Source organism: Gobio gobio (genome assembly GCF_949357685.1).
Source record: "Gobio gobio genome assembly, chromosome: 6".
Taxonomy (NCBI): Eukaryota; Metazoa; Chordata; class Actinopteri; order Cypriniformes; family Gobionidae; genus Gobio; species Gobio gobio.
In genome coordinates, this window is record NC_137102.1 from 13,002,236 (window position 1) to 13,026,802 (window position 24,567).

General features: G+C 36.8%; 1 protein-coding gene across 4 annotated transcripts; it reads left to right on the top strand.

Annotated features, from left to right (window-relative positions):
* Window positions 1-762: 762 nt before the first annotated feature.
* On the top strand, window positions 763-23,123 carry crtc1a (CREB regulated transcription coactivator 1a). Of its 4 annotated transcripts, none has more exons than XM_079819186.1 (14): window positions 769-937; window positions 1,993-2,109; window positions 3,499-3,636; window positions 3,785-3,846; window positions 5,911-6,005; window positions 6,129-6,211; window positions 6,293-6,336; window positions 6,549-6,760; window positions 11,515-11,651; window positions 11,769-11,945; window positions 13,594-13,698; window positions 15,601-15,687; window positions 16,817-16,997; window positions 21,333-23,123. In XM_079819186.1, exons 1-14 carry the CDS (start codon window positions 812-814, stop codon window positions 21,482-21,484), a joined length of 1,716 nt encoding a protein of 571 aa, XP_079675312.1. In that variant the 5' UTR covers window positions 769-811; the 3' UTR covers window positions 21,485-23,123. The 4 variants fall into 4 exon arrangements, with proteins under 4 accessions (XP_079675314.1, XP_079675312.1, XP_079675313.1 ...); XM_079819187.1 differs by having other exon boundaries at window positions 776-937; window positions 6,153-6,211; XM_079819188.1 differs by lacking the exon at window positions 13,594-13,698 and having other exon boundaries at window positions 763-937.
* Window positions 23,124-24,567: the final 1,444 nt, after the last annotated feature.

Below are 24,567 nucleotides of genomic sequence, written 5' to 3' on the forward strand. Positions count from 1 at the left end.
GTGAACTCGGCATAACTGGAGTTCTTGAAGCTCCGCCCCCGTGAGCAGAAGCTCATTTGCATTTAAAGGGTCACACACAAACGGCACATTTTTGCTCGTCCTCAAAAAGTGACAATTTTAACATACTATAAAAATGATCTGTGGGCTGTTTTGAGCTAAAACTTCACATACACACACATCAGAGACTTATTTTACATCTTGTAAAAAGGCTCCCATGAGCCGGTCCTTTTAACAGAATGAACAACATAAATTTGTGAGTTTGTGACCAGTGTGATTCCCGAATGAACGGAGTAAAATAAATGAATAGCTAATTGTTATGTGTGTGTGCGTGTTAATAAAGACTACTTTTCGTCCGCTAGCCTATTTACGAAAATAACTGAGTGAAATATGATAGGGTACCACATTTTTATTTGTTTTATTTTATTTATATAGTTAGGGCCAATACTTGTATCGCATAAACGTCTGAGGAAAAACACATTTGCAATATTTTGATTTGTTATATCTGTTTAAATCTGAAATAATATCATAATTTAACAACAGACTGCTTAGTGCAGTAGCCTAACTGGATTTTTCCCTAATATTTATTCATCAAAGGTATTAAAGAACCGTTGGTGGAACCGAAGGAATCAGAATCAGCATCACCTTACACCTTACACCTTAATCTTCATTCGTTCACACATAATCCTCGAATCTCTGAAACAGACGAGGACCCGCGCGCTCCAGATGTGCGTGTTCACTACGCCCACGCGCACGGACGCGCGCACGCAGCAGCGTCTCATTGAACCAGAGCGGAGCTCAGGAGGAGAGAAACATGGCGACCTCGAATAATCCGCGAAAATTCAGCGAGAAGATCGCGTTACACAATCAGAAGCAAGCGGAAGAGACAGCTGCGTTCGAGGAGGTGATGAAAGACCTGAGTATTACTCGGGCGGCCCGTGTAAGTGTGTCTGTTTTCTCTCTTATGACAGCATTCATTAGCAGCCCGAGGTGCGGGGCAGAATTTATGTTGATACGACACGCACGGAACCCGCCTGTCTGGACGTAAACAATAACAAACGCCCCTCTCTGGTGCGCGGTTATCTCTAGCGTTAATTAATAGATTGCCTTCCAATGGACGCTGTTGAGATATTTGATAATAACAGACGGTCACGACGAGGCCTTATAAAAGTTGCCATGCTCACATCTGCAGTGTATGAGTGTGAATGGATTGAGCATGTGTGTGTTTTTTTTTTGTTTGACAGCCACATTACAGTCTCTCGCCATTATAACTGGACTGTAATCAAGGCCATATCCAATGCTAGACGCATTTCAGCATATCATTTCAGATGTCATTCCTTACTGAAGGGCTAAACCTTAATGTTTGTATTTGTTTTTACATGCTCTCAATTAATAATTTAGCAGTAAACAACAGTGTATCTGCTCAGTTCAGCATTATTGCACAGTGCCAAAAATAAGGACTCCTTATTTTTATGATTATACAGACATTGCCGGCACTGCTTTACTAACATCCCACACAAGATTTAGACTAAAAAGTATTCAAAGTGATGCTCACATTTTTTTTGTTTTGGTTTTGTTGTTTGTTTCTCTTGTTGCTCTTTCATTTCAGGTGCTTCCAAAATTATATAAAATCTGCAGCATTTGCATGCCCAGTGTGATGTATTAATGCAGCCCTTTTTCCAGATGATAAATGATAAAAACAAACAGCCAATCAAATTCATTTGGCTCAAGCATTTAAAGTGGAAGGTGACATAACTGCAGAGAGTGCGCTTATAATCAGAACATTAATGTATGTTGGTGTTGTGGATGCTAATATAGTTATGGTTATTGTTACAAGGTTTCCTTCCTTGTGTTCTTACTTATAATTGGAAGTAGCCTCTTTTTCAAATAAGAATCATCACTCCCGGAAACCTTGAATGTTTTTTACAGCAGGGCCGTTTTACTTGAATAAGTATCTCATAGTTTTATTGGTTGTTTGTTTGTTTTGTTTTGCAGTTACAGTTACAGAAGACCCAGTATTTACAGCTCGGTCAGAACCGAGGACAGTACTATGGCGGCTCTTTGCCAAATGTCAATCAGATTGGAAACACCACCATGGACCTTCCCTTTCAGGTAAGGTCAGGAGCAGGTGATATTGAGTATGAATAGATATGTGGAATACAAGTACATGTTAGAACTGCATGATTCTTGATAAACTGAGAATCACAATTTTGTTGTTTAAAATGGAGATCCCGATTCTCCCACGATTCTAAATAGACAACTAAACAAAATAACATGTAATTTAGGTCCTGACAAAATGTTAATTGCTGCAGTCTATTTAAAAAAGAATGGTTTTAAGAAAATTGGTTTGAATGAGTAATTCAGTGACTCATGGACTCATAAAGACTTCACTTGTTTCACTACAATCAGCGTTTTTGAATTCAATCTCTTCAATGAGAGATTGAAGAGAATGAATGAATGAATGAATGATTCATTGACAAATACATTTTTTAACAGTCACTTGTCGCCACCTACTAGTGTACCAATGTAATTGATAATCTTTATTTGAAGCATCAAGTTATTTTCAAAAGTATTGTTTGATTGCTACCGTAGACATCAGTGTTTATATCCAATATAAACTTTTATCCCAGTCCTTTTGTGATTTAATTTGAATATTTCCAACCCAGAAATAATGATACTGTGTGGTTGAAAAGACTGTTTGTGAAGCTGTTTCATCATACCTATACACAGGGCCTAAAATGAACACTCACAAAGTGCCAAATGCAAGTAAAAATGGGTGTTGGCGAGTATATGAAATGGTGACAATCGCCAGTTGGCTGGTAATATTGGTAACACTTTAGAATAATGGTCATTAGTTAACATTAACTAATAATGAACTGCACTTATAAAGCGTTTATTAATCTTTGGTAATGTTAATTTCAACATTTACTAATGCATTATTAAAATCTTGTTAACATTAGTTAATGCACTGTGAACTAACATGAACAAACCATGAACAGCTGGATTTATATGAACTAACGTTAACAAAGATGAACAAATACAGTAACAAATGTACTGCTCATGGTTAGTTCATGTTAGTTAATACATTAACTAATGTTAGCTAATGACCATTATTCTAAAGTGTGACCGTAATATTTTTATGAATTCTAACCATGCAAAATTCTTACATGAGAGAACATGAACGTGAACGATGCTCGGGATAGTTGAAAGGGGCAGTGCTACATCATCACAAAAGTTTAAGATATTCAAATTTAATTATTCAAGCTCAAGAAGACACGAAAGGGAACTCAATTCATTTCACAAGTTAGTTTTAGGCCTTGCATATACATGACAACTGCTTTCTCTGGCTCAGCTGCAGCACCAATGCATATTTGATTTTTCGCTGTGATCGTACTTATCAAAGGTTTAATAGACAGCTGAATCGTTGTCATTTAGGAATAAGATTACGTAATTAACGATTAATCGTGCAGCTCTACTTCATGGTTTGTTGTTTTTTTCCAGACTCCTTTTCAGAATTCAGTATTGGACACAAGTAGAACGACTCGTCACCATGGGTTGGTGGACAGGGTTTATCGGGACAGGAATCGCATCACGTCGCCACACCGCAGACCCCTCTCTGTGGACAAACATGGACGTCAAATATCCTTGATGACTCTAGTCATAAATGCAGACAGAATTATTGCACTGCAGTGCTTCGCTCTGCATGGCATACAAAAACATATTTGTTAAAGAAAATTCTGTGTTTTACTTATACTGACATTATGAAGTCCTTAATGCTGAATCTCACATTGATAGCTGTCCATATGCCTCTGTGTATCTGTCACCCCCACCTGATACCAGCTGGAGGAGGTGAGAGTTTATACTCACACAGTCTGTTTGCATGAGCTAAAGATTGTACATATTGTATTTGCAGGATTAACAAGTCAGATAGCTGTTAAAATTGCATGTCAATAATTCTTCTTCATAGCTCTGTGATATCTCAAATAATAAACTTGTTGTTATTTAATATTGTAACTTTTTTAAGTTGTTTAATGGGGCTATATGTAGAATTCAGAAACCCTTGTTTTTAGTGACACTATGGCCGCTAAGTGAACTGCAGCCATACAATTATTGCTCGTGCTAGCACTCGTGCACATGTAGACTGAATGTGATTCAAGGCCTCGATATACTCATAGCAAAATTATTTTTCGTTCTTTGCTTGGAAGTAAAAAGTTAAAGGTAAAAATACCTTTGAAGCTATATACTGTTATCTAATGTTTAGACACGGTCCAGGCTCCTGAGAACAACTTTTCAATGAATATGTAAATATGTGCTGTGCACTTTCCTCTCAATAACAGAATAAATACAACAAAAAATGACAGCGGTGAGAAAGTTAATAAAGCATAGTGACAGATGATGTAATTAAAATTGCACTGTACTGATAGTTTGAATGTAAAGCATGTTTGATTGAGACTATATAGATCTGGCTATTTGAGATTATAGTTTCAATTAATCCATTTTATTTGCATTACATATTGACAGAATAGCTCTTTGCTCAGGCATTATCCTGAACATTGTGTAAGCATTCATTTCATGTGTCATAGAATGGATGAGAGGCTCTCAGGAGCGCGCATAACCGTCACATCCTTTGGATGCCTCAGGCTTTCATAGGCAACATAGGAAGTCGTGGAAGGTTTTTTTTAAAGGGATAGTTCACCCAAAAATTGAAAATTAGCCCATGATTTACTCCTCCTTAAGTCATCCTAGGTGTATATGACATTATTCTTTTAGACGAATACTATTGGCATTATATAAAAAAAATTCCTGGCTCTTCCAAGCTTTATAATGGCAGCTTCTGTTTTGAAGTCCATAAAAGTGCATCTATCCATCATAAAAATAATCCACACGGCTCCAGGGGGTTAATAAAGCCCTTCAGAAGGGAAGCTATACATTTGAGTAAGAAAAATATCAATTTTTAAAACTTTAGAAAATGTAATCTCTAACTTCCACTAACTGTCGTACGCGCATTCACGAGAGACTGATGGTCCAGCGTATGACGTAGGACGCTCTGCTGAGATTATGCTAGTTCTTGCGAGAACCAAGTTTTGTTTTGCTGTATCCTCTGAGCTTCCATGTTCGTCACTGGAACTTATGCCAAGTCTGCATCCTACGTCATACGCTGGAACACGAGTCTCTTGTGAACGCGCGTACGACAGTTAGCAGAAGTTAGAGATTACAGTTTGTAAAGTTTTAAGTATGGATGTTTTTCTTACACAAATGCATCGCTTTGCTTCTGAAGGCCTTTATTTTATCCCCCTGGAGCCGTGTGGAGTACACTTATGATGGATGGATGCACTTAGCACTTTTATGGACTTCAAAACAGAAACAGCCATTCACTGCCATTATAAAGCTTGAAAGAGCCAGGACATTTTTTTAATATAACTCCGATTGTATTCGTCTGAAAGAAGACACATTGGCAATAAAAAAATTGTTCACACATTGGCAATAAAAATAAAAACCCAATAACATTTAAAATTCTTACATATAGTCCCTTTAATTGTAAATTGTGTATAATTGTTTTATGATTTTATTTTTACCATGAATATTACCTTTGATACTAATATTGCAATAGAAAAATGTAATCATCCAAAATAGCTCCTTAAAAGCAAAGAGCATCCACAATATGCTCTGTATGATTTTATTTACTTTTTATTGTTTTTTTTTTGTTAAAAATGTGATGGTATCATTTTCTAAGATATCTTGCTAAAAGGTAGTTGACTTATTTAATGTCAGTCATTGTCAAACATTTGTTTATACCTTCTTACCACTCTATTGTGCATTTGAATCTGCATGTTGTTGTAAAATATTGTAATTTTAGTTAGAGGAGACTTTTACGTCATGTTTTTCTTGAATTTCTTTCTGCTTGTTCTGTAGGACCAACTCAGACTCTGCCCTGCACCAGAGCACTTTGAACCCAAACCAACAAGATGCATTTGCAGGAGGATCTCAAGATTTGCTGCCAAAACAAGGTTTTTTTTATGATCTATTAAATGATATAATGCCAGGTTAAAGGTTGCAGTGAACTATATCCTGTAGAATGACCCTACGTTTGTTTCATTCAGTGTATGATTTCGTCCCTCTCTATGTACTAGTTCTTCTTCTTCTGCTTGGAACAGGGGAACCTGAAAGTGACATGGACAAAGAAGGTCAAAAGCTGATATGGGATCACAAAAAGGTACATTTTAAAATAGATTTCTTTTCTTTATGGGTTTCATGTGATCTTTTATCAACAAGATTTTTGTAATTCATTTCACAGAATACTTCACCAAGGCACAAGTCAAACAAAATACCTGGAATCAAGTAAGTGTTTTTTTCACTGGATTTTCTTTTTGAAGCTGGTAGTATAAAGGATAGGTGAATATGGAAGGACTATGCAATTTGGAGAGTCAAAGGTTCATTTGAGCAAACAATTATCCATTTATTATTCAACTCAACAGCCATTTAGACATACCTACTGTTGACATATCTGTTTATCCCGGTTCCTTTTAACGTCCCTTGTGTCATTTTCCCAGCATATTTCCATCTCCAGATCAGGAAATGACTGCATCTCTAATACCTATGGCACACAACACAGGCGGCTCTCTGCCAGACCTGACCAATATCCAGATTCCCCCTCCTCTCCCCACACCTCTGGACCCTGATGACTCCTCGTCCTCTCTCAGTGCCTCCAACAGCACTGGCAACCTGTCCAACACTCACATGGGCCTCACGTCTGCTAACCAAGGTGATTCTGATTTTTAAGTCGACATTTAAAGTTATTAAATATGGAAGAAGATGGGTTTAGTTACTAAGAAATATGTGCTAGAACTTTTCAGTTTTCAGTCATTCTACTGATAAATCATTGTTGTGTGTGTGCGTTCTGCGCGTGAAGTGCTATTATGGGATGATTTTAGACTCAAAATGGTTAATAAATGCACACACAATTATCCATGAACTTGATAAATGTTGCAGACATGTTTTACTATCCACAAACAAATGCCTTTTAACTTGTGTGTGCAAAATACAGAATTACATGAATGTGCAACGATTTGTACAACTAGAGACATAGTTGTGAATACAAAACTTGGATTTTGTATCAATGTAAGTCAGAATTTGTGAGTGCAACAAGTAAGATGTGCATTTGTGGATCCGGTGAGGCGCATGCATTCATTGACTCGTTTGTGAGTCGATCCTGTTTGATTCATTTGGATTTTGAGACTTTCATTTCGCCGGTTTGGCCTTGCACGATCCACACACACCGCTGTCTAAGGAAACCTGCTGCCACTAGATGGCAGTATTCTGCCAAAACAGACAACGGCACAGTGAGCGTTATTCTGGCTATTAGACGCTTATGTGTCCCCGTTATAAAGACGAGGAAAACGCTTAACAGTAGGCTAGCATAAAAAAAAACTTTGTATAGGCAAGCAGATTAAATCAGGTTATGAACACAACATTGTTCATCAAAAAAAAATTCTCCCATAGAAAATGTATGCAATATAGCGCATGTTCAATAAAGTGTATAGCCTACTTTAAATATCACCGGTTTACTGCAGGAAGCCACATTAAGCATGTTCTTTTATAATAGACTTTATGGGAGAAAATGCTTACTATGTACATGATGAGCCCAGGATGCATTAATGCATTAAGACAGCGATAATTACAAGTATAAAAATATGAACCCAAAACGCGCAAAGTTTCACATTGTTTCCTTTGGAATATTCTAAAACGCTTATAGACCGTGCAAGACCAAACACTTATTAATAAAGCATGTGCAAAAAAAAGGCAGATGAGCCCAGAATACACGTTTAAAGCATTTTCTTGCATGCTTAACGTGGCTTAATTACAGACAGGGATATTAAAAGAATAAATTCTGTACCTCACTAATAAAGAATAGGAGAGTAGCCATGTAGTAGCCTATATGTACATAAAAACAGATTAGCCCATTACGTTTTACGTTATAACGGGTTTCCTAGATGTTGTTCAAACCGATGATATTAAAAGGAGGCTATACACTTTATTGAACATGCGCTATATTGCATATTAAGCATTTTATAATGGTTTTCTATGGGAGAAAAATGTTGTGATGCACAATGTTGTGTTCATAACCTGATTTAATCTACTTGCCTATACAAAGTAGCCTATGCGTTATTAATACCTTTTTAATGCTAGCCTACTGTTAAGCGTTTTCCTCGTCTTTATAACGAGGACACATAAAGAGTCTTATAGGCTGAATAACACTCACTGTGCCGTTGTCTGTTTTGGCAAAATACTGCCATCTAGTGGCAGCAGGTTTCCTTATACAGCGGTGTGTGTGGATCATGCAAGACCAAACCGGCGAAATGAAAGTCTCAAAATCCAAATGAATCAAACAGGATCGACTCACAAACGAGTCAATGAATGCATGCGCCTCACCGGATCCACAAATGTACTAGGGCTGGACCAGAATATTCGAATATTCGTTCGATGGGTTGGTATTCGATTTTCAAATTTGTGATTCGAATATTCGTTGTTGTTGTTTTTTCGTGAACACCTGGCATCCCGCTCAAAACGGCTCTCATTCGCGCTTGCATATGTTTACACTATAAAATCACTATAAAATACAATACTTTTTTTCAATTATCTTATAGCCAAGCCATTTTTAATAGCCTCGTTATACTTAATAAATATATTTTCTTCTTCTTAGTGTTCCCTGCAGCAGAGCGCACAACTGCACAAGCTTATATGGCAGAAGCCTTGCTGAGCTTGCATTTTGGGTTAAACTGCGTTCGTTTGACATTGTGGAAAATAGAATAATATAATCAAAATGTATTATCCTTTTTATACGTTAGGGATGTGACGGTGAAAACATGTTCCCTCAGTGTTTCCCTCAATGCTGTGCTTGTGCACTGAGCGGCTGAACGCATGCAGCTCTGCGCCGCGTTTACTTTCGGTTTGCCAATTCAGGGGCGGGTTGCTTGAATTGTGGGTTCATTAGCTATTATTCTATAATGTAAAACATAGCAACAAAACAGTACAATGACAAACTCCCTTAAGTAGGCGCTTTTACATCGCTTTAAAACCAAATATTCCGCGATCATCTTGTAATTTAGCTCCTCGCTCTCGTGTAGAATATGATCTGACTGCTGCTGCTGATGTGCTGAGACGGCCGTTTGTTTGGCTCGAGTGGCACGTTCAGTTTTTTAATTGTAGTTAGTCTTAGACCCTAGCCCGGCCGTGTCAAACAGCTTACCAAAACTATCGGCCCGAGTCCCGTGATTTTTTTTTATTTTTTTTATTTTTTTATCCTCCCTATTAGGCCTACACATCGTTGCTGCCATTAAAATAGTTCAGTTTTGTTTTTAATGTCAAAGTAGTTATATTTTGTTTCGTTTCTTTATTAAGTTAATTTAGAAAAATGTTTAAAGCATTTTTTTGTTTGTTAAATTAAAGTTTTAGTTGTTTTAAAGTAATGACCAAGCGGCCAGCAGCTGACAGTGAGTTAACCGCATGTTTGATCAATTTAGCCTCTCAAATCAACACTGGACTTGTCTTACTTGTAATGAAATCCATAGATATAAGACACTTCAAGCATCACAATGTTGGTTTAAACATTTAGCCTACTATCACCACCACCACCACAGTAAAAAGGCATTTTTGACAAGCTGAGGCTGATGCTGCTCGCAACGGCGCAAATGAAACAAATAAAATGAAGTGACGTGACGTGTTTTTTTAATTAATTAATTAAGTTTTTATTTAATTTGTTTTTTTTTTATTTTAGTGCCATATAGAACCTTTTTTTTTTTTTAAAGTTATTTTAAAATAGTTCAGTTTTGTTTTTAATGTCAAAGTAGTTATATTTTGTTTCGTTTCTTTATTAAGTTAATTTAGAAAAATGTTTAAAGCATTTTTTTGTTTGTTAAATTAAAGTTTTCTTTTTTTTAAGTAACGACCAAGCGGACTGAGTGAGTTAACAACACATGTTTGATCCATTTATCCTCTTCAACACTTAACTTGTCTTGCTTTATAATACGTTTTTTTTTAGGAAACGTGTTCAAAAATAAATAAATAAAAATTAGGCAGGTTGTCTTACACCTCTCCGCAAAATTAATATAAATCCGATCTTCAATTCTTGCGCTATATGCACATTTAACGGAGTTCATGTCAACGAAAGCAACAGATATGAGCTGCATTATAGGCTATTCATCAGCTCATTTCAAGATCAAAGACTGCAATATCAGAACGAGTGATCTAAGCACTGTAAGAGCATTTAGTCTCATTCATTTTAATGAAGATGATTGTGTTTTTGAGCATCTAAGAGGTTCGGCAGTTTGCGTGTTGGCTTGCTTCACTCATTTGCGGCGATACTCTAAACACTGCGAGCCGTCTTAACAGTCGTGTTGTCATAGTCTCATGTTGTTTCCACCAGCGCTGCACACCTCATTGTTTCTTTTAATTAATGAATGTCTAAAATATAAAATGAAGGAAAAAGCCCGCGTTTGAGGTATGACGTGAAAATTGTCACTATTCACTATTCATTGCCCGTTCGCGGAGCATATAAGCCCTGCCCGCGTGAGGCGCGCCGCTTCTCCTGATTCCAGCCTTTATTAGAGAGAAGGATATGTTCAGCTCCTTCCCTCCGAAGCTTCGAATATTCGATGTTGATTACTACAGAAGCTTCGAAGCTCAAAAAATGGTATTCGGACCAGCCCTAAAATGCACATCTTACTCATTGCAAGCACAACGACTTACATTAATACAAAATCGAAATTTTGTATTCGCAACTATGTCTCTAGTTGTACAAATCGCTGCACATTCATGTAATTCTGTATTTTGCACACACAAGTTAAAAGGCATTTGTTTTTGGATAGTAAAACATGTCTGCAACATTTATCAAGTTCATGGATAATTGTGTGTGCATTTATTAATCATTTTGAGTCTAAAATCATCCCATATTGCAAGCTACTGTCTGTATGTGTGTGTGTGCGTTACAATGCAGCAGCGCAGAAGGGCGATTAACACCTGTACAATAAGCTGTTTAAAACGTGCATTCACCTGATCAATTTTGAGTATCCAGATAATATAATCAAACATATATTGCGGAGTGCTCTCAGAGTATGCATTTATTTGCCATTTTAACTGTTGGTACCATAGTGTAAGTGGACTTCAGAGAGTTCTTATCCTGTTGTGCCCTCTATAGGCCATGATCACCGACTAGTCAATGTAAAGCTTAAAGTTCATGGCAGAGCATTAAAGAAGACTAGTCTGTGCAACCTCTTATTCTAACAAATATATGCATTAGGACAGGGGTTCTCAATCTTTTTGACTCCCCATTGTCCAGTAATCGAATGTCCCCACCATGTAGTCTGGGTAAAACCATCTAATAACACTGTCTGTAAGCGTCTACTATTTCAAAATTAATGATATCATAAATGAATGGATTTTCTCACTTGTATTAAAAATTGTTAGGACTATTTATTCAGCATCTGAAGTGTAACATATTTTCTCATCATGTGACATCAGCCCAGTCCACGGTGACAGTGAGCTTTCAGCGCCGGCATGAGAATGTAGTTCCTCTGATCCTTAACACAGACTCCCAGCAGCATCCGAGTCTTCAGCAGCTGTCGCCCACACTCTCTCCTCCGCTCTCTCTAGCACAGGTAACTGCTCTCATACCTCCAGCTGCTGATAAGGACAGATTTGATGTGGTGTTACAGAAGGAACATTACTTACTCAGACGCTAATAGACTGTCTCAATCTGGCCCTGTGGTAAATAGGAGGTGGCGATAGATGCTATGACGCTGGAGCAGCAGTTGGCTCAGTATGCTTTCTTTAGTCAGCCGTCCATACAGACGCAGGGTGTGGGTGGGCTTCCTCAACTCCAGCAGAACACCCAGCTGCCACCTGTCTCAGGAAGCCAGACGCAAACCTCTGTGAGCATGGATATTAACACGGTAAGATCACATCTCAGCACTTACCTCCATAGATCTGCAGTGGATTTCTAGATATTGGGTATGTACGGTCTGTCAATCAGATCATACAGGGCACTAAGTGACTTTCAAAATAATAGCAAATACAGTACAAGTCAAATGTTTGGGCACATCTATCCATTATACACAAATGTAGAAAACAGCAATAATAGAGAATGCTTAGTAAAAAATAAACAGTCCTACAGTCCAGAACACTGTCCTATATTTTCGATCACCTCCCTTTCCCCTTTGCACACTCTGTTCATTCTCACAATTTTAATTTTTAAAAATAAAAATGGTCAAACTGTCACAATTCCGAGATATGACTTCCACACTTTCTGGTCCATCCTCATCAATTTAAAAATCAAAAATAAAAATAACATTAAAAAAAGAAAATTACCCTACCATTCAGATTGAGTTTTTTTTTTCTTAAGAAATGCATTCAGCAAAGATGCATTAAATTGATTAAAAGTGGCAGTAAAGACATTTATAATGTTACAAAAAGATTTCTGTTTGAAATTAATGCTTTTCTTTTAAACTTTCTATTCATCAAATAATCCTGAAAGTAGTATCAAAAATCAACAAATATTAAGCAGCTGCTGTTTTCGACATTGATGATAATCAGAAATGTTTCTTGAGCAGCAAATCAGCATATTAGAATGATTTCTGGAGGATCACGTGACACTGAAATTGACATTAAATTGTAATAATATTTCACGATATTACTGCTTTTCCATTTTTAATCAAATAAATGCAGCCTTGTTGAGCAAGAGACTTTTATTTTTTCAAAAACATTTCCTACCTCAAACTTCTGAACAGTAGTGTATGTAGACAAACTTATATATTTATTAGTGCTGTCAATCAATTAAAAAAATGTAAATAATTAATCACACATTTTGTCTGTAACTAATCACGATTAAAAACATCTGCGTTTTTAATATTTTTATATTTGTAATAATTTCACAGTTACTCTCCAAATTAATATAGAAACAACTTTGTTGTAATGGCATCTTTTTATGAAGGCCAATCATCACTGATACTGATACTGAAGTCTCTGAAAAATGATTTTTTTAAACATTGATGTATAATTTAAAGCTTTAATTTATTTTATCATTTTCATGTATTAGGCGTTAAAAATAACTTTTAACTTAAGTGAACTTAAAACAATCTTAACATAAACCCATTTTGTCTTGTCTGGAATGGTTTTAAAGCATTTGCATGAATAAGAGCATGATCATACAATGTAATGCTAGCCAAAGGATGATAGAAAATAAAAAATGTACCGTGTGCGTTAACGCGCTAATTTTGACAGCACTAATATATATCTATAAAATGCTTAATTCGTTTTATAGATAAGCCTTCTTAGATCAAAAGTGTTGAATGAAAAAGTAATGAAAAACGCAATTCAATCATACATGTCCAGACTTTTGACTGGTAGTGTAAATAATGATTTTCAATAAGCAGAGTTCTTTCTTTCTCATTTGAACATCTGGCTGAACACTTTAAATGACCAAATAATCAGAGACGTTGTAGTATATAGATTCTTGACTAAATTGGGAGCCACAGGCCTTACCCTGAGCCAGAGGTCCCCTACAGGGGCTCCGTTGGTCTAACTTGGTGTTGTCCCATATAGGCTGCTTCCCTCCAGCAGTACCGCTGTAGGGTGGGGTCTTCGGCCAATCAGTCTCCGACCTCTCCGGTCTCCAATCAAGGCTTCTCTCCGGGGGGCTCGCCTCAAGTAAGGGCGAACCCAGCAGCCGCTGCTTCCACCCTGTAGTTTGTTTTGTTTGGAGCCGATCTGGAGCCTGTCCCTTTAGCCGCTCTGTCTGTCCTAGTCCAGTCGTGTCTCCCAGTCTCTCTGGTCCTGGCTGCTTCGCTGTGTGTCTGAGCACCACTTAGTCGTTCTGTGTATCATGCTGAGTAACAATATAGGCCAGTTTTAATGTACGCTGTACTCATTGAAAGTGCCATTGCTGTTACACATCCTTTCACCGGATCATGTGGATATTGTGCATTTTGAACAAAATTGCTGGTTGTGTCAGTTTGACAAAAAAAAATGCTCCTTTAAAATGTCTTTTTAAATTAAATGTTAATGCTTTGAATTAATGACTTGCAGATTTGGAGAGTAATAATTAGAAATTAGACTTTTGTGTAGTTCTTTGCATCTAATTTGGTAATTTTCTTTGGTAATCTTTAACTCCCTGTATATGGTACCATTAGATATTGAGTATCATTTTTTTTATATAATTTTTTAAAAATCTGTCACAGAAATAAGGAGAGGGACTAACTCTGAAAAATGTATTTTCTAAGAATATTTTATTATTTTGGATACTTCTTTTAGATAAATTATTCTTAGAATATACATTTTTCAGAGTGCAGACCTCTGCTTGTTTTTGTGAATAAAAACAAAAAAGTGTTAAATACAATATTACGTTAAAGCTAGGTTAGGCAATGTGTTTCATAAACACTTTGTTATACTGGTTGAAACTGTCCTGATAGCAATCAATAATAGAAGAACATGTACATATATCTTCTGTGGAAGTCTCATGTTCGTCCAATCATTGCATTCGGTCCGAGGGGTACCTGTGTAGCTGCCTGTCAACCTATGTTATCCATACATCACACAACATCAGCACGTTCCATGAGGCTATGCAGAGTAGAGGTCCTCACGGGCCCAATTGGATTTGAAAAATATTATTATCCCCCTTCTTCTCTGTCAATACGTGCTTGTGTAAATGACCAAACTCTCCAGAATACTAGTGTGTGCAGCAGTGGCACACACTCCACATAGGGCTCTGAATGGTTTACTTTCATTATTATTGTAATGTTATGTGATTTGAGACATGAGGTAATTTAACACCGTCTCTCGTGACGCTTTGCAGAATCTGCTGTGCGTTCATGTGTTTTAAGGAGGCGTGACTTTGGAGACGCTCTGAAGGGAGTGTGGGATCTTATGCTTTCAAAGCTAGCTTGCTATTATTACTATCATCTCCGAAATTGCCTACACTAGTTTTAAGATTAAAAATGTAATGTAAAACTAATTGACTCTATAAATCAATAATAATGCTTATTTTACAATCTTAGCATCACAAATTTTGTAAAAACATTTAAAACATTTAAAGTGAACACTGCTACAGAGTCCCCTGTCTGCTGCGATGGATCCCACAGTCTGTGTGGCTTTTTTTTTTAAGGCAAAATTACAATTACAATGGAAAACACAAACATTTAGAGCGGGAATAATGGTGTGCAACTTCTTCCTTTTAGTCTCTAAAAGCCATAATCACAGGATTGGGCTAGAGAATATGACTGTAGTGATGTGCATTGTGTTTTTTTTTTTTTTTGTAGATACTAGGTTAGGTTTAGCTTTTTGCGCTTATCTGTCGCTTTAACAAGGTGTTACATTTCCATACAGAACACTTGCAACATGTTTTTTTGTTTGAAATGAGCCAAAATGTCTTCGTCAAACATGGTGATACAGAATTGATGTTGTCATTTTCTTGCATTATGAATTGACACTGAATGTGAATTATTCATGGATTTAGATCCTTTCATGGGCTGAATATATTATTTTAAGGCCTTTGTGATAGTCAGTGATCTGAAGTGATTATCGTTATTTAATATTAATATGTTCTCATTTTAGCACTCGTCCATTCTCGGAAGTGTCTTTGGTGATGCCTTTTACGACCAGCAGCTGTCTCCTCGGCAGACCAGCGCTTTGTCTCAGCAGGTGAGGCCACTATGTCCAGTATAAATAAGCTCAATTGTACTTTAGCAGTCCCAGCCCAGCTGTGATTTTTTTAAAGCCACTTAGAGTACATATAAAGTTTTAATGCAGTTCTATCTTTTCATCTAAATATGTGAAAATCTTTCCTTGCTCTTTACATGTACAAGCCACTAGAGGGCAGCTGAAAGCTTTGAGATGACAAGTGTAGGGTTCCCTGTGAGCTATTATTTAGTAGTGGCACAGTGAGTGCACATGACACAAAAGAGATGCACTGGGATATAGATTTGAATCCGACCTATGTCATGTTTTGATCCTATTTCCCCACTTTCCCCGCTCATGTTCCGGTCTACTCTGCATGTTTTACCTGCTATTTGTTTATTAAAATGGCAACATTTTATTTTAATTTCATTTAAATTATCACTCACCCCCCCCTTAAAACGATCTTTCCTCGGACAGTAGCTCAATACTTTGTATTGATAACAAACAAACAAAAATTTGGCCCTTGTCAAACTCGTAGAAATCCTTACGCTTGCCAATTTCTCCTGCTTCTAACACATCAACTTTGAGGACAAAATGTTCACTTGCTGCCTAATATATCCCACCCACTAACAGTTGCCACAATCAAGAGATAATCAGTGTTATTCACCTCATCATAATGTTATGCCTTATCGGTGTATATAGGTGTATATAAACACTTCAGTTCAAAAGTTTGTGGTTAGTCTAAATGTTTTGAAAGAAGTGTCTGATATGCTCACCAAGGCTGCATTTATTTGGTGGAAAAAAGTTACAGTCAAATAATATTGTGGCAAAGCTGTTTTAGCATCATTACATCAGTCTTCAGTGTCACGTGATCTTTAAGAAATCATCCTAATCCTGATTAGCTGCTCAAGAAACATTTCAATAATTATCAGTTGAAAACAGTTTTGTGTTGCATGTAATATTAAAATTAAATGCTACTGCATTTAATGTGTGTTATTTTCAGACTGTCTTTGTTTTTGGTTTGTGCATACCTAGTGACAAGGACTGTATTTTCATTTTTATCTTGACAGAAGAACTGTATTTGTCTTTCCTTGGATTGTCTCCTTCAACCTCCACTGTATAGTTAGTCATTGAATTTGTTTTGATTCTTTAGCTGGAACAGTTCAACATGATTGAGAATTCCATCAGCTCAAACAGTCTGTACAGTGAGGGATCCACTCTAAGCTACTCTCAAGTTGCAATGCTCAACCTCACTGGAAGCCACGGCAACCTGCAGGACGCGCAGCAGCTAGGCTACAGCAGCCATGGGAACATCCCCAACATCATTCTCACAGGTATTGCACCTGCCCCAGTTACATATTGCATAATATTGCATGATCCTTGGTTGTATGTGTGCTGACGATGCTGCCGTGAGTCTAGCATCAAAGAGGTCCCTCTAAAGCAGGGGTCTCCAACCTTATTTCATTTGAGAGCTACTTTTTAAAAATGAAAGTGGCTGAGAGCTACTCATGTTATACAATACTTAAATCTCGTAAATGTACCATAAATCTCAAATTAACAACAATCCAAACTGATAGAGTTTTTGTATACACGTCACCATTTAATGTCAGAGGGAAAAAAACAGAATCAGGGAATACAGTTCTTTATGGAACACAGTACTTTGCATATTATACTGTAGTTGTCTAAACATTACTATAGTTGTTTTTATAGTGCATTATATCTAGAGATGAAATGGTATGACAATTTCATATCACGATTATAGTGACCAAAATGATCATGGTATTGTTAAAATGTGCTGGAAACATCCAAAAAGTACTGATACTATACACTGAATAATTTCATCAAGTTTTATGTTAACATACAAAAAATTAAATTAGCAGCACTTTGCACTTTTTGGTTGCATAAACATTAAAATACAAACATAACATATGAGTGCCTTACAACATAACATGTTATCTACTAACCTGTACTACATGTTCAAATAAAGTTTTGACAAAAAAAGTTTTTAAAATTATAAACCTCACATTTCAGCTTTTAAATCATTTTGATGAAAAGGATAACATTTTTATAAATTATAGTCAAAATGACAAATTATAGGCATTTTATCTGCTCCATAAACAGTTCATGAACATAAACAATTCTACATAGACTATCCTATTTTTCGAAGTGTTGAGATTTTAAAAAGCATATTAGCTTACTCTCCATCTACCGATTACATTTAAAAAAAATTTTTACTGATTTTTGCTTTGGTCTGAGCTTATAAACACTACTTTATTAGGCATTACACTTTATTAGGAAGATAAAAAAGCACATGTCATCGAAACTTTTCTGAAGACAGTTGGTTCCCCCTTAGAGATTCACTCGTACATTCTTTCATATAATTCCTCTTCGCACTCTGCCTTCTGTCATGTTTTCACTCAAAAACAAAACCTACGATCCATGCTATACATGTGTTGCTAACTTTGCTTAATGCTGGACCGTATTTACCACAAGTTTTTCAGATTGCGATAAAATGGTTTTAAAGGAACACTCCACTTTTTTTGAAAATAGGCTCATTTTACAAGTCCCCTAGAGTTAAATAGTTGAGTTTTACCGTTTTTGAATCCATTCAGCCGATCTTTGTATCTGGCGGTAGCACTTTTAGCATAGCTTAGCATACATCATTGATTCTGATCAGTCCATTAGCATCTCATTCAAAAAATGACCAAAGACACTTTCAATATTTTTCCTATTTAAAACTTGACTCTTCTACAGTTACATCGTGTGCTAAGACCAACTGATTTTTCCAATATAGCTAGGAACTACTTTCTCATTCCTGCGTAATAGTCACGGATCTTCGCGGCCGTACCATGGCTGCAGCAGCGCAATGATTCGTTGGTATTCTGTGAAACATGGTGGTAGTATACACCTTCGACTTACTATCACAGCCCTTTACAACACACAGAACCATGGCTAAACACACAGCTAAATCCACAACACAATTTGTCGGCTGCAAGCCTGAAACTTTCTCTGCAACTACACTAGCTGGGGGCTACTTTCAGGCGCTGTGTAATATCACTGCGCTGCTGCAGCCATGGTACGGCCGCGAAGTTCAGCGACTATAGAGTGCCGAAGTAATGACGTCACTTTGTAGGCCAAAACGCGGAAGTCAGTTAGCATTTTAGCCCTACCGGTTCCCTCGCCCTAAAGTCTATGGGTTTTTTGAATGGGTTTTTGCTAAATCGCCTGAAATAAGGTCTGTGGTTAACAAAGCCTCTAAATATTTTCACGTTTTGATCTATGACATAAAACACATTAGTTAAAACCTGCTTGTGATTTTTTAAAACTTTATTGTGTCTTAAAAACGATGGTTGCTAACAAGTTGCTAAAAGGGACTACATCCTTTGGCGGGGACTTTAGACGTCATCGTGACAAACAGGCAATCTCTCACTAGCCCGCGTTTCAGCCTAAGAATGAAGAACTTATGTGGCGTGAATAAATCGCGCTATTCGCGCAAAGTTGGATGCTTGAACATTTGGAGTTTACTCTCTTCACATGTTCGTCTCGTTGAGAAATGGCTGACATGGGCTGTGTTTACACGTCTTTTTGTGTTAAAATCTACTGTTAATGTGTGACAAAACGTAGTTTTAAGACTTTTTCAGTCGATAATGTAGTTGTTTAAAGCTCAAATCTGTGGTTTATTTATAAGAAGAGTGCCTATTTAAACATTTTATCTGGTGTTTTCGGAGTTGTGAGCTCCAGTGAGTCAGCGGCGATCATCGCTTGTTTAGCCGGCGAGAGTAGAAAAGTGTGCAAAGTGAAGTTTCATTACTTGTTTTTAGGCTATAACTGTACGTTACCGTTGTAAGTTAGCCGACTAGCACTGACTTTGAATGTTTGACTGAATTGTTTGCTTTATTTCATGTGTAGCTTATTATACGTTTTGTATTATTGATCATACATAAACTTGCATTTAACAAAAAGAGACTGGGTTGTTTCATGTCATTTAATGTTATCACAGTGATAATCATATTGTCTGAAAAAACATTAACAAAAGATAAATCTCAGAGAGGCACGCATAAACAAAATTAGTTTCTAACATTTTTGGAAAAAACGAATGGGCAATATTTCTCATGAAAAAGTGGATAAGTGTTCATACACAGCGCAGATCATAATGAGCGAGCGTGCTTTTAAATAAAGTTTGAGGAAGCTTGATGATGACGTTGATCCGCGACCATGGTGTGCTGTAGTCCGTTTATAGCCTACCGTTAGCATTTTATATCTGACGGCTTTATTTGGGCTTCAAAATGTATACATTTTGGATTAACTTGTAAAGATTATCTTGGTAGACAAAACGTGTAAGGGTCATAACTCTTTGTTGAACACAGATCTTATTTTGTGCGATTTTCCAAAAGTCTATGGGGAAAATGAATGGCTTTTTGATCGAGGGAACCCATGCGCCGCTAACTTCCGGGTTGGCCTACAAAGTGACGTCATTACTTCGGCACTCTATTACGCAGGAATGAGAAAGTAGCTCCTAGTCATACAGGTGTAGAAAATCGCAACTTTTCATTTTCAGTTGGTCTTAGCACACGATGTAACTAGAAGAGTCAAGTTTTAAATAGGAAAAATATTGAAAGTGTCTTTGGTCATTTTTTGAGTGAGATGCTAATGGACTGATCAGAATCAATGATGTATGCTAAGCTATGCTAAAAATGCTACCGCCAGATACAAAGATCGGCTCAATGGATTCAAAAAAGGTAAAACTCAACTATATAACTCTAGGGGACTTGTAAAATGAGCCTGTTTTCAAAAAAAGTGGAGTGTTCCTTTAATGATGATTAAAATATGAAACTAATAATTGTACTGAAATTTAAAAGTGCAACATGAGGGGGAAAGCCAAGAAGCTCCCGTTACTGTATAACACGCCTTTACTGTTGCTAGGGCCGCAAATTAGGCATATTTTGCCTAAAAAAAATTAATTATAAAAAACTTGCTCTCCCATTCCTCATGAAAAAAGTATGTTTTTTCATTTTCTTTTCTTGTACGCTGTCTTTACTCATCCTGATGCAAACAAAGTTTTCTAGCTAATACTGTCTTGTAGCCATATAAAGCCGTGGTCACACTAGATTTTGAGCATGCAAAATATCTTTGGACACCGCAACGGTCGTGATATGACATCACTCTTTGAGGCGTCTTTTTTATAAACATGAATTCAACATATAACAAATAGTAATACACTCAAAATGTAAAACAAAATATGCAATCTACTAGACTTTACTGCAAAAATATAGTTTTTTAAATGTATCAATCTTCTACTGGTCACATGCCGTCATATGATGCGAATTCGCATGCGTTTGAATGGAAGCCAATGGAATGAAAAGTGCAGTGTACCGCCCCTTATGCGTGATGACATGCTTGATTGAAACTTCGACGTCACGGTAGTTTTTTTAATAAATCATTTTATATAAAATCACGGCAGATGTGTCAAATAAATACCTGATTTGAGGGGGTGGGACACCTGTCTATATTAGCTCACTCTGATTGGATGAGAAGTACGTCTTGGCGAGCTACCTGCAATCAGGCCACGGGTTAATGGTAACGTGTTGGAGACCCCTGCTCTACAAGTTTAGCCTATTATATTAAGCATCCTCCAAGCCTATCCATAGAGTTTTCCAACTCCCTAACAGGTGACATGAGCTTTGACGCAGATTCCCAGTTCCCCCTGGATGAGCTGAAAATCGATCCGCTGACACTGGACGGCCTGCACATGCTCAACGATCCAGACATGGTTCTGGCCGACCCTGCAACAGAAGACGCTTTCCGGATGGACAGGCTGTAATCTTTAGGTATATGATGTTCATTTGTCCTTCTTTGAGATCGGTGTGATTAAGAGGGAGAGAAGCAGCATGTCTGTGGGACACTTGACCCTGTTTCTCAAAGCCCGTCTTCTGGGAAGAGATTGCTGAGAATGTTGCCACCGCATGCTAGGGAAAAATGGGAACGCAGTGCTGCCTCGTCTAATGAATCAACCTTTTGAGCAAGCAGCCCATCATTTCTTAGGATAATACACTCACACCTCAGCAATCGTGGTTCCTTTAGCTCTATATGAGAGAATGTGACACTACATACGATTCCTCGTGGTTCAATCATGTGTTCTTCCATTTCATTTTCTGTAGAAGCCTCTCCTGATCCTGATGCCCACCGTACATGCCTGTTACTTTCCTTTTTTTCTTTAAGTACAAATATTTATTTATGCACTTTTATACATGCATATACCACCAAAGGCATTGTCATGATCGGATTCATTTCCTAAACAAATGTTTCTTGCTTGTAAGAGCAGTAATGGTTAAAAAGGAGTGTTAATCCTCCCCATTAAGGGCAGTCCTCAACACATTTTACTTTAACACATTAACACTAATGTGCTTCAGTGCAGTCTGAACATACGATTGTAATGTTTTATAGATGTCTAGTTTTGTCTCATCGTGCTCAGATAGCTGTACACTGCAAATGTGGCTCAAATTGATCAAATTCATCTGGTTGAAAAGTGTCGAACTGGAAATCCTAATATCAAACGGCACATTTTATACACTTTAAAAGAGATAGTTCTCCTAAAGAATGAAAATCCTGTCATCATTGACTCAACCTAATGCTGTTCAAAACCCGTATGACTTTGTCTGTGGAAAACAAGATATTTTTAAGAATTTTTTTTTTGTTCTTGCAATACAAGAAGTCACTGAGGTCCAAAACAAAACTTTCGGACCCCATTGACTTTGATTGTATGGATACTAGAGAGAGAAAAAAAGGCCACACGCTTAGACTTTGTTCAAAATATCTTGTGTTCCATAAAAAAAAGAAAGTCATACAGGTTTTAAACAACATAAGGTCGACTAAATGATCATCTTTGGGTGAACTATCCATTTAAAATGTGCAGTATATGCGCAGTTAGTAATCATGTAAAATAGAGAAAACTTGTTCGTGCCAGTGAAATGGTGGTGTTTTAAATCAACAGGCTTATATATTCAATGTACAGTATGTGTAATGTTACAATATGGCCTATAAGCACAGCCATGGTAACCGGTATAGTCACAATGATGCTGCAAACTTTAACGTTACTTGTAAGTTCCTTCGGTTTACTCGAAAAGAAGCATGAAGACAGTATGTGATCCTGGCAATCGTTTGCATATATGTATCAGAACTAGTCACTGTGATAACCAGATTCTGCCTTACACTGAAGATGCAGTTTTCGTCCGTTTTGTTCTCCGTAGCTGAAGGTGTTTTCTGGTACTGTAAAAGTCGCTGTTTCTCATGAGGTTGTCCTGGCGCATAGTTCTCATTCGTCTTCTGGTGGCCTCGTGATATCAAATGCCCAAAAGGGGGAGGTTTACTACTCTTTTTTGAAATCCTGTCACATTCATCTTTTTCTCATTTTTCTCAGACTTTTATACTCTAACCACTTTTGTAAGTGTGAGAATTTTGTTAACAAAATTGAAAACATCTTAATGTTTAAATTATTGAAATGTTGAATATATACATATACTATATATATATATATATATATATATATAAATATATATATATATATATATATATATATATATATATATATATATATATATATATATATATATATATATATATATATATATATATATATATAAAAAAAATATTTTAAGAAATTTTGTTATCCGTGTAAAAGTTCTCTACGTACAAGGGGATAATCGGATTTGGATTAATATCTATGCAAAGCATAATCAAACATACTAGATCACAAAAATACTAAAGAAAAGGCTCAAACAGATGTACGGCTTTTACAGCATCTGTGGGTTCTGAGTCTGTGCAGCTGAATTTTACTTGCTACATAGATTCGTTTTGTCTGTTGTCAGCAAAAAGGGGGGTAAAAACGAGAAACGGTTAATGCATGAAAAACATTTGGATTCTCTGTAAGGGATTCCTTTTGTAAGGCATCCGATTGCACCGTGTAAATTTCCTGTATAAAAAGCATGACCTACATGTGCTTTGTCTCGGACAACTGTTTTCATGAGGATCATGTTCACGTGTTCAAAATGTAAAATAATTGACGGGAAGGATGTGTCAGGTAATCAGTTACTGCTATATTCCTTTACTTGACTGCCTCATCAAAAAGAACAGCATTGCTGAAACCAGAATGTATTTCAACACTTTTTATGTAGGACCAAACATATTACTGAAACTAGCATTATTTTTGTTACTGTGATGTTTGTGTACCTTTCCATGTGTTTTAATAGTTGCCCTCTGCATTGTTGTGGCCCCTCGATTTCATTTGCAAGAGGCTGCATTGTAGTTTTTTATTTTTATTTTGCATGTCTGACCATCACAAGTATTGGTGATTGATAAGCTGTGCACTTTTATCTCTTTGATGTTTTATTTTACATCTCTATCTATGTGTTCTGCATTTGTGAACGTACTACATGAGAACACTTCCTCCATTTACTTGGCACTTTAAACGATACCCAATCCATCCCCCATTCCCCCCCATTCTTTTCACTACCCTCTGAGTGACTGTTAAGTGCACTGGGTCTATTTCCCCCCAATGTTTGGCCGATTTTGCCTTCTACTCTAAGACAAGTATTTTTGAAAAGGATAAAAGTATCTGTTGTCTATTTATGATTTTATACTTGGTCAGCGCAAAAAAAACCGAAACAACTTTTTTATGTAGTGTTAGGAAAGTATGAAAGTTCCCCGATATTTAAGAAACGAAGGCAGGTTACCTTTCTGTGTGTCAATTCACCGTAGATCAGTTTACCTTTTATAAAGCTTCATCTGTGGATCATAGTGTATCATTACCATGAATTGAACCAATCCAGAACATTTCTGGTCTAGAAAGGAGAGCATGCAGAAAAAAAAGGTCCTTCATCATTGTACTTATTCGGTATCTAATGTATG

Excerpts from the sequence above, each read along its gene's own strand:
- crtc1a (XM_079819186.1), top strand. The coding sequence starts at position 812 with ATGGCGACCTCGAATAATCCGCGAAAATTCAGCGAGAAGATCGCGTTA. Across the intron at positions 6,337-6,548 it reads AACAAAATACCTGGAATCAA|CATATTTCCATCTCCAGATC; the intron begins GTAAGTGTTTTT and ends TCATTTTCCCAG. Across the intron at positions 11,946-13,593 it reads TGAGCATGGATATTAACACG|GCTGCTTCCCTCCAGCAGTA; the intron begins GTAAGATCACAT and ends TGTCCCATATAG.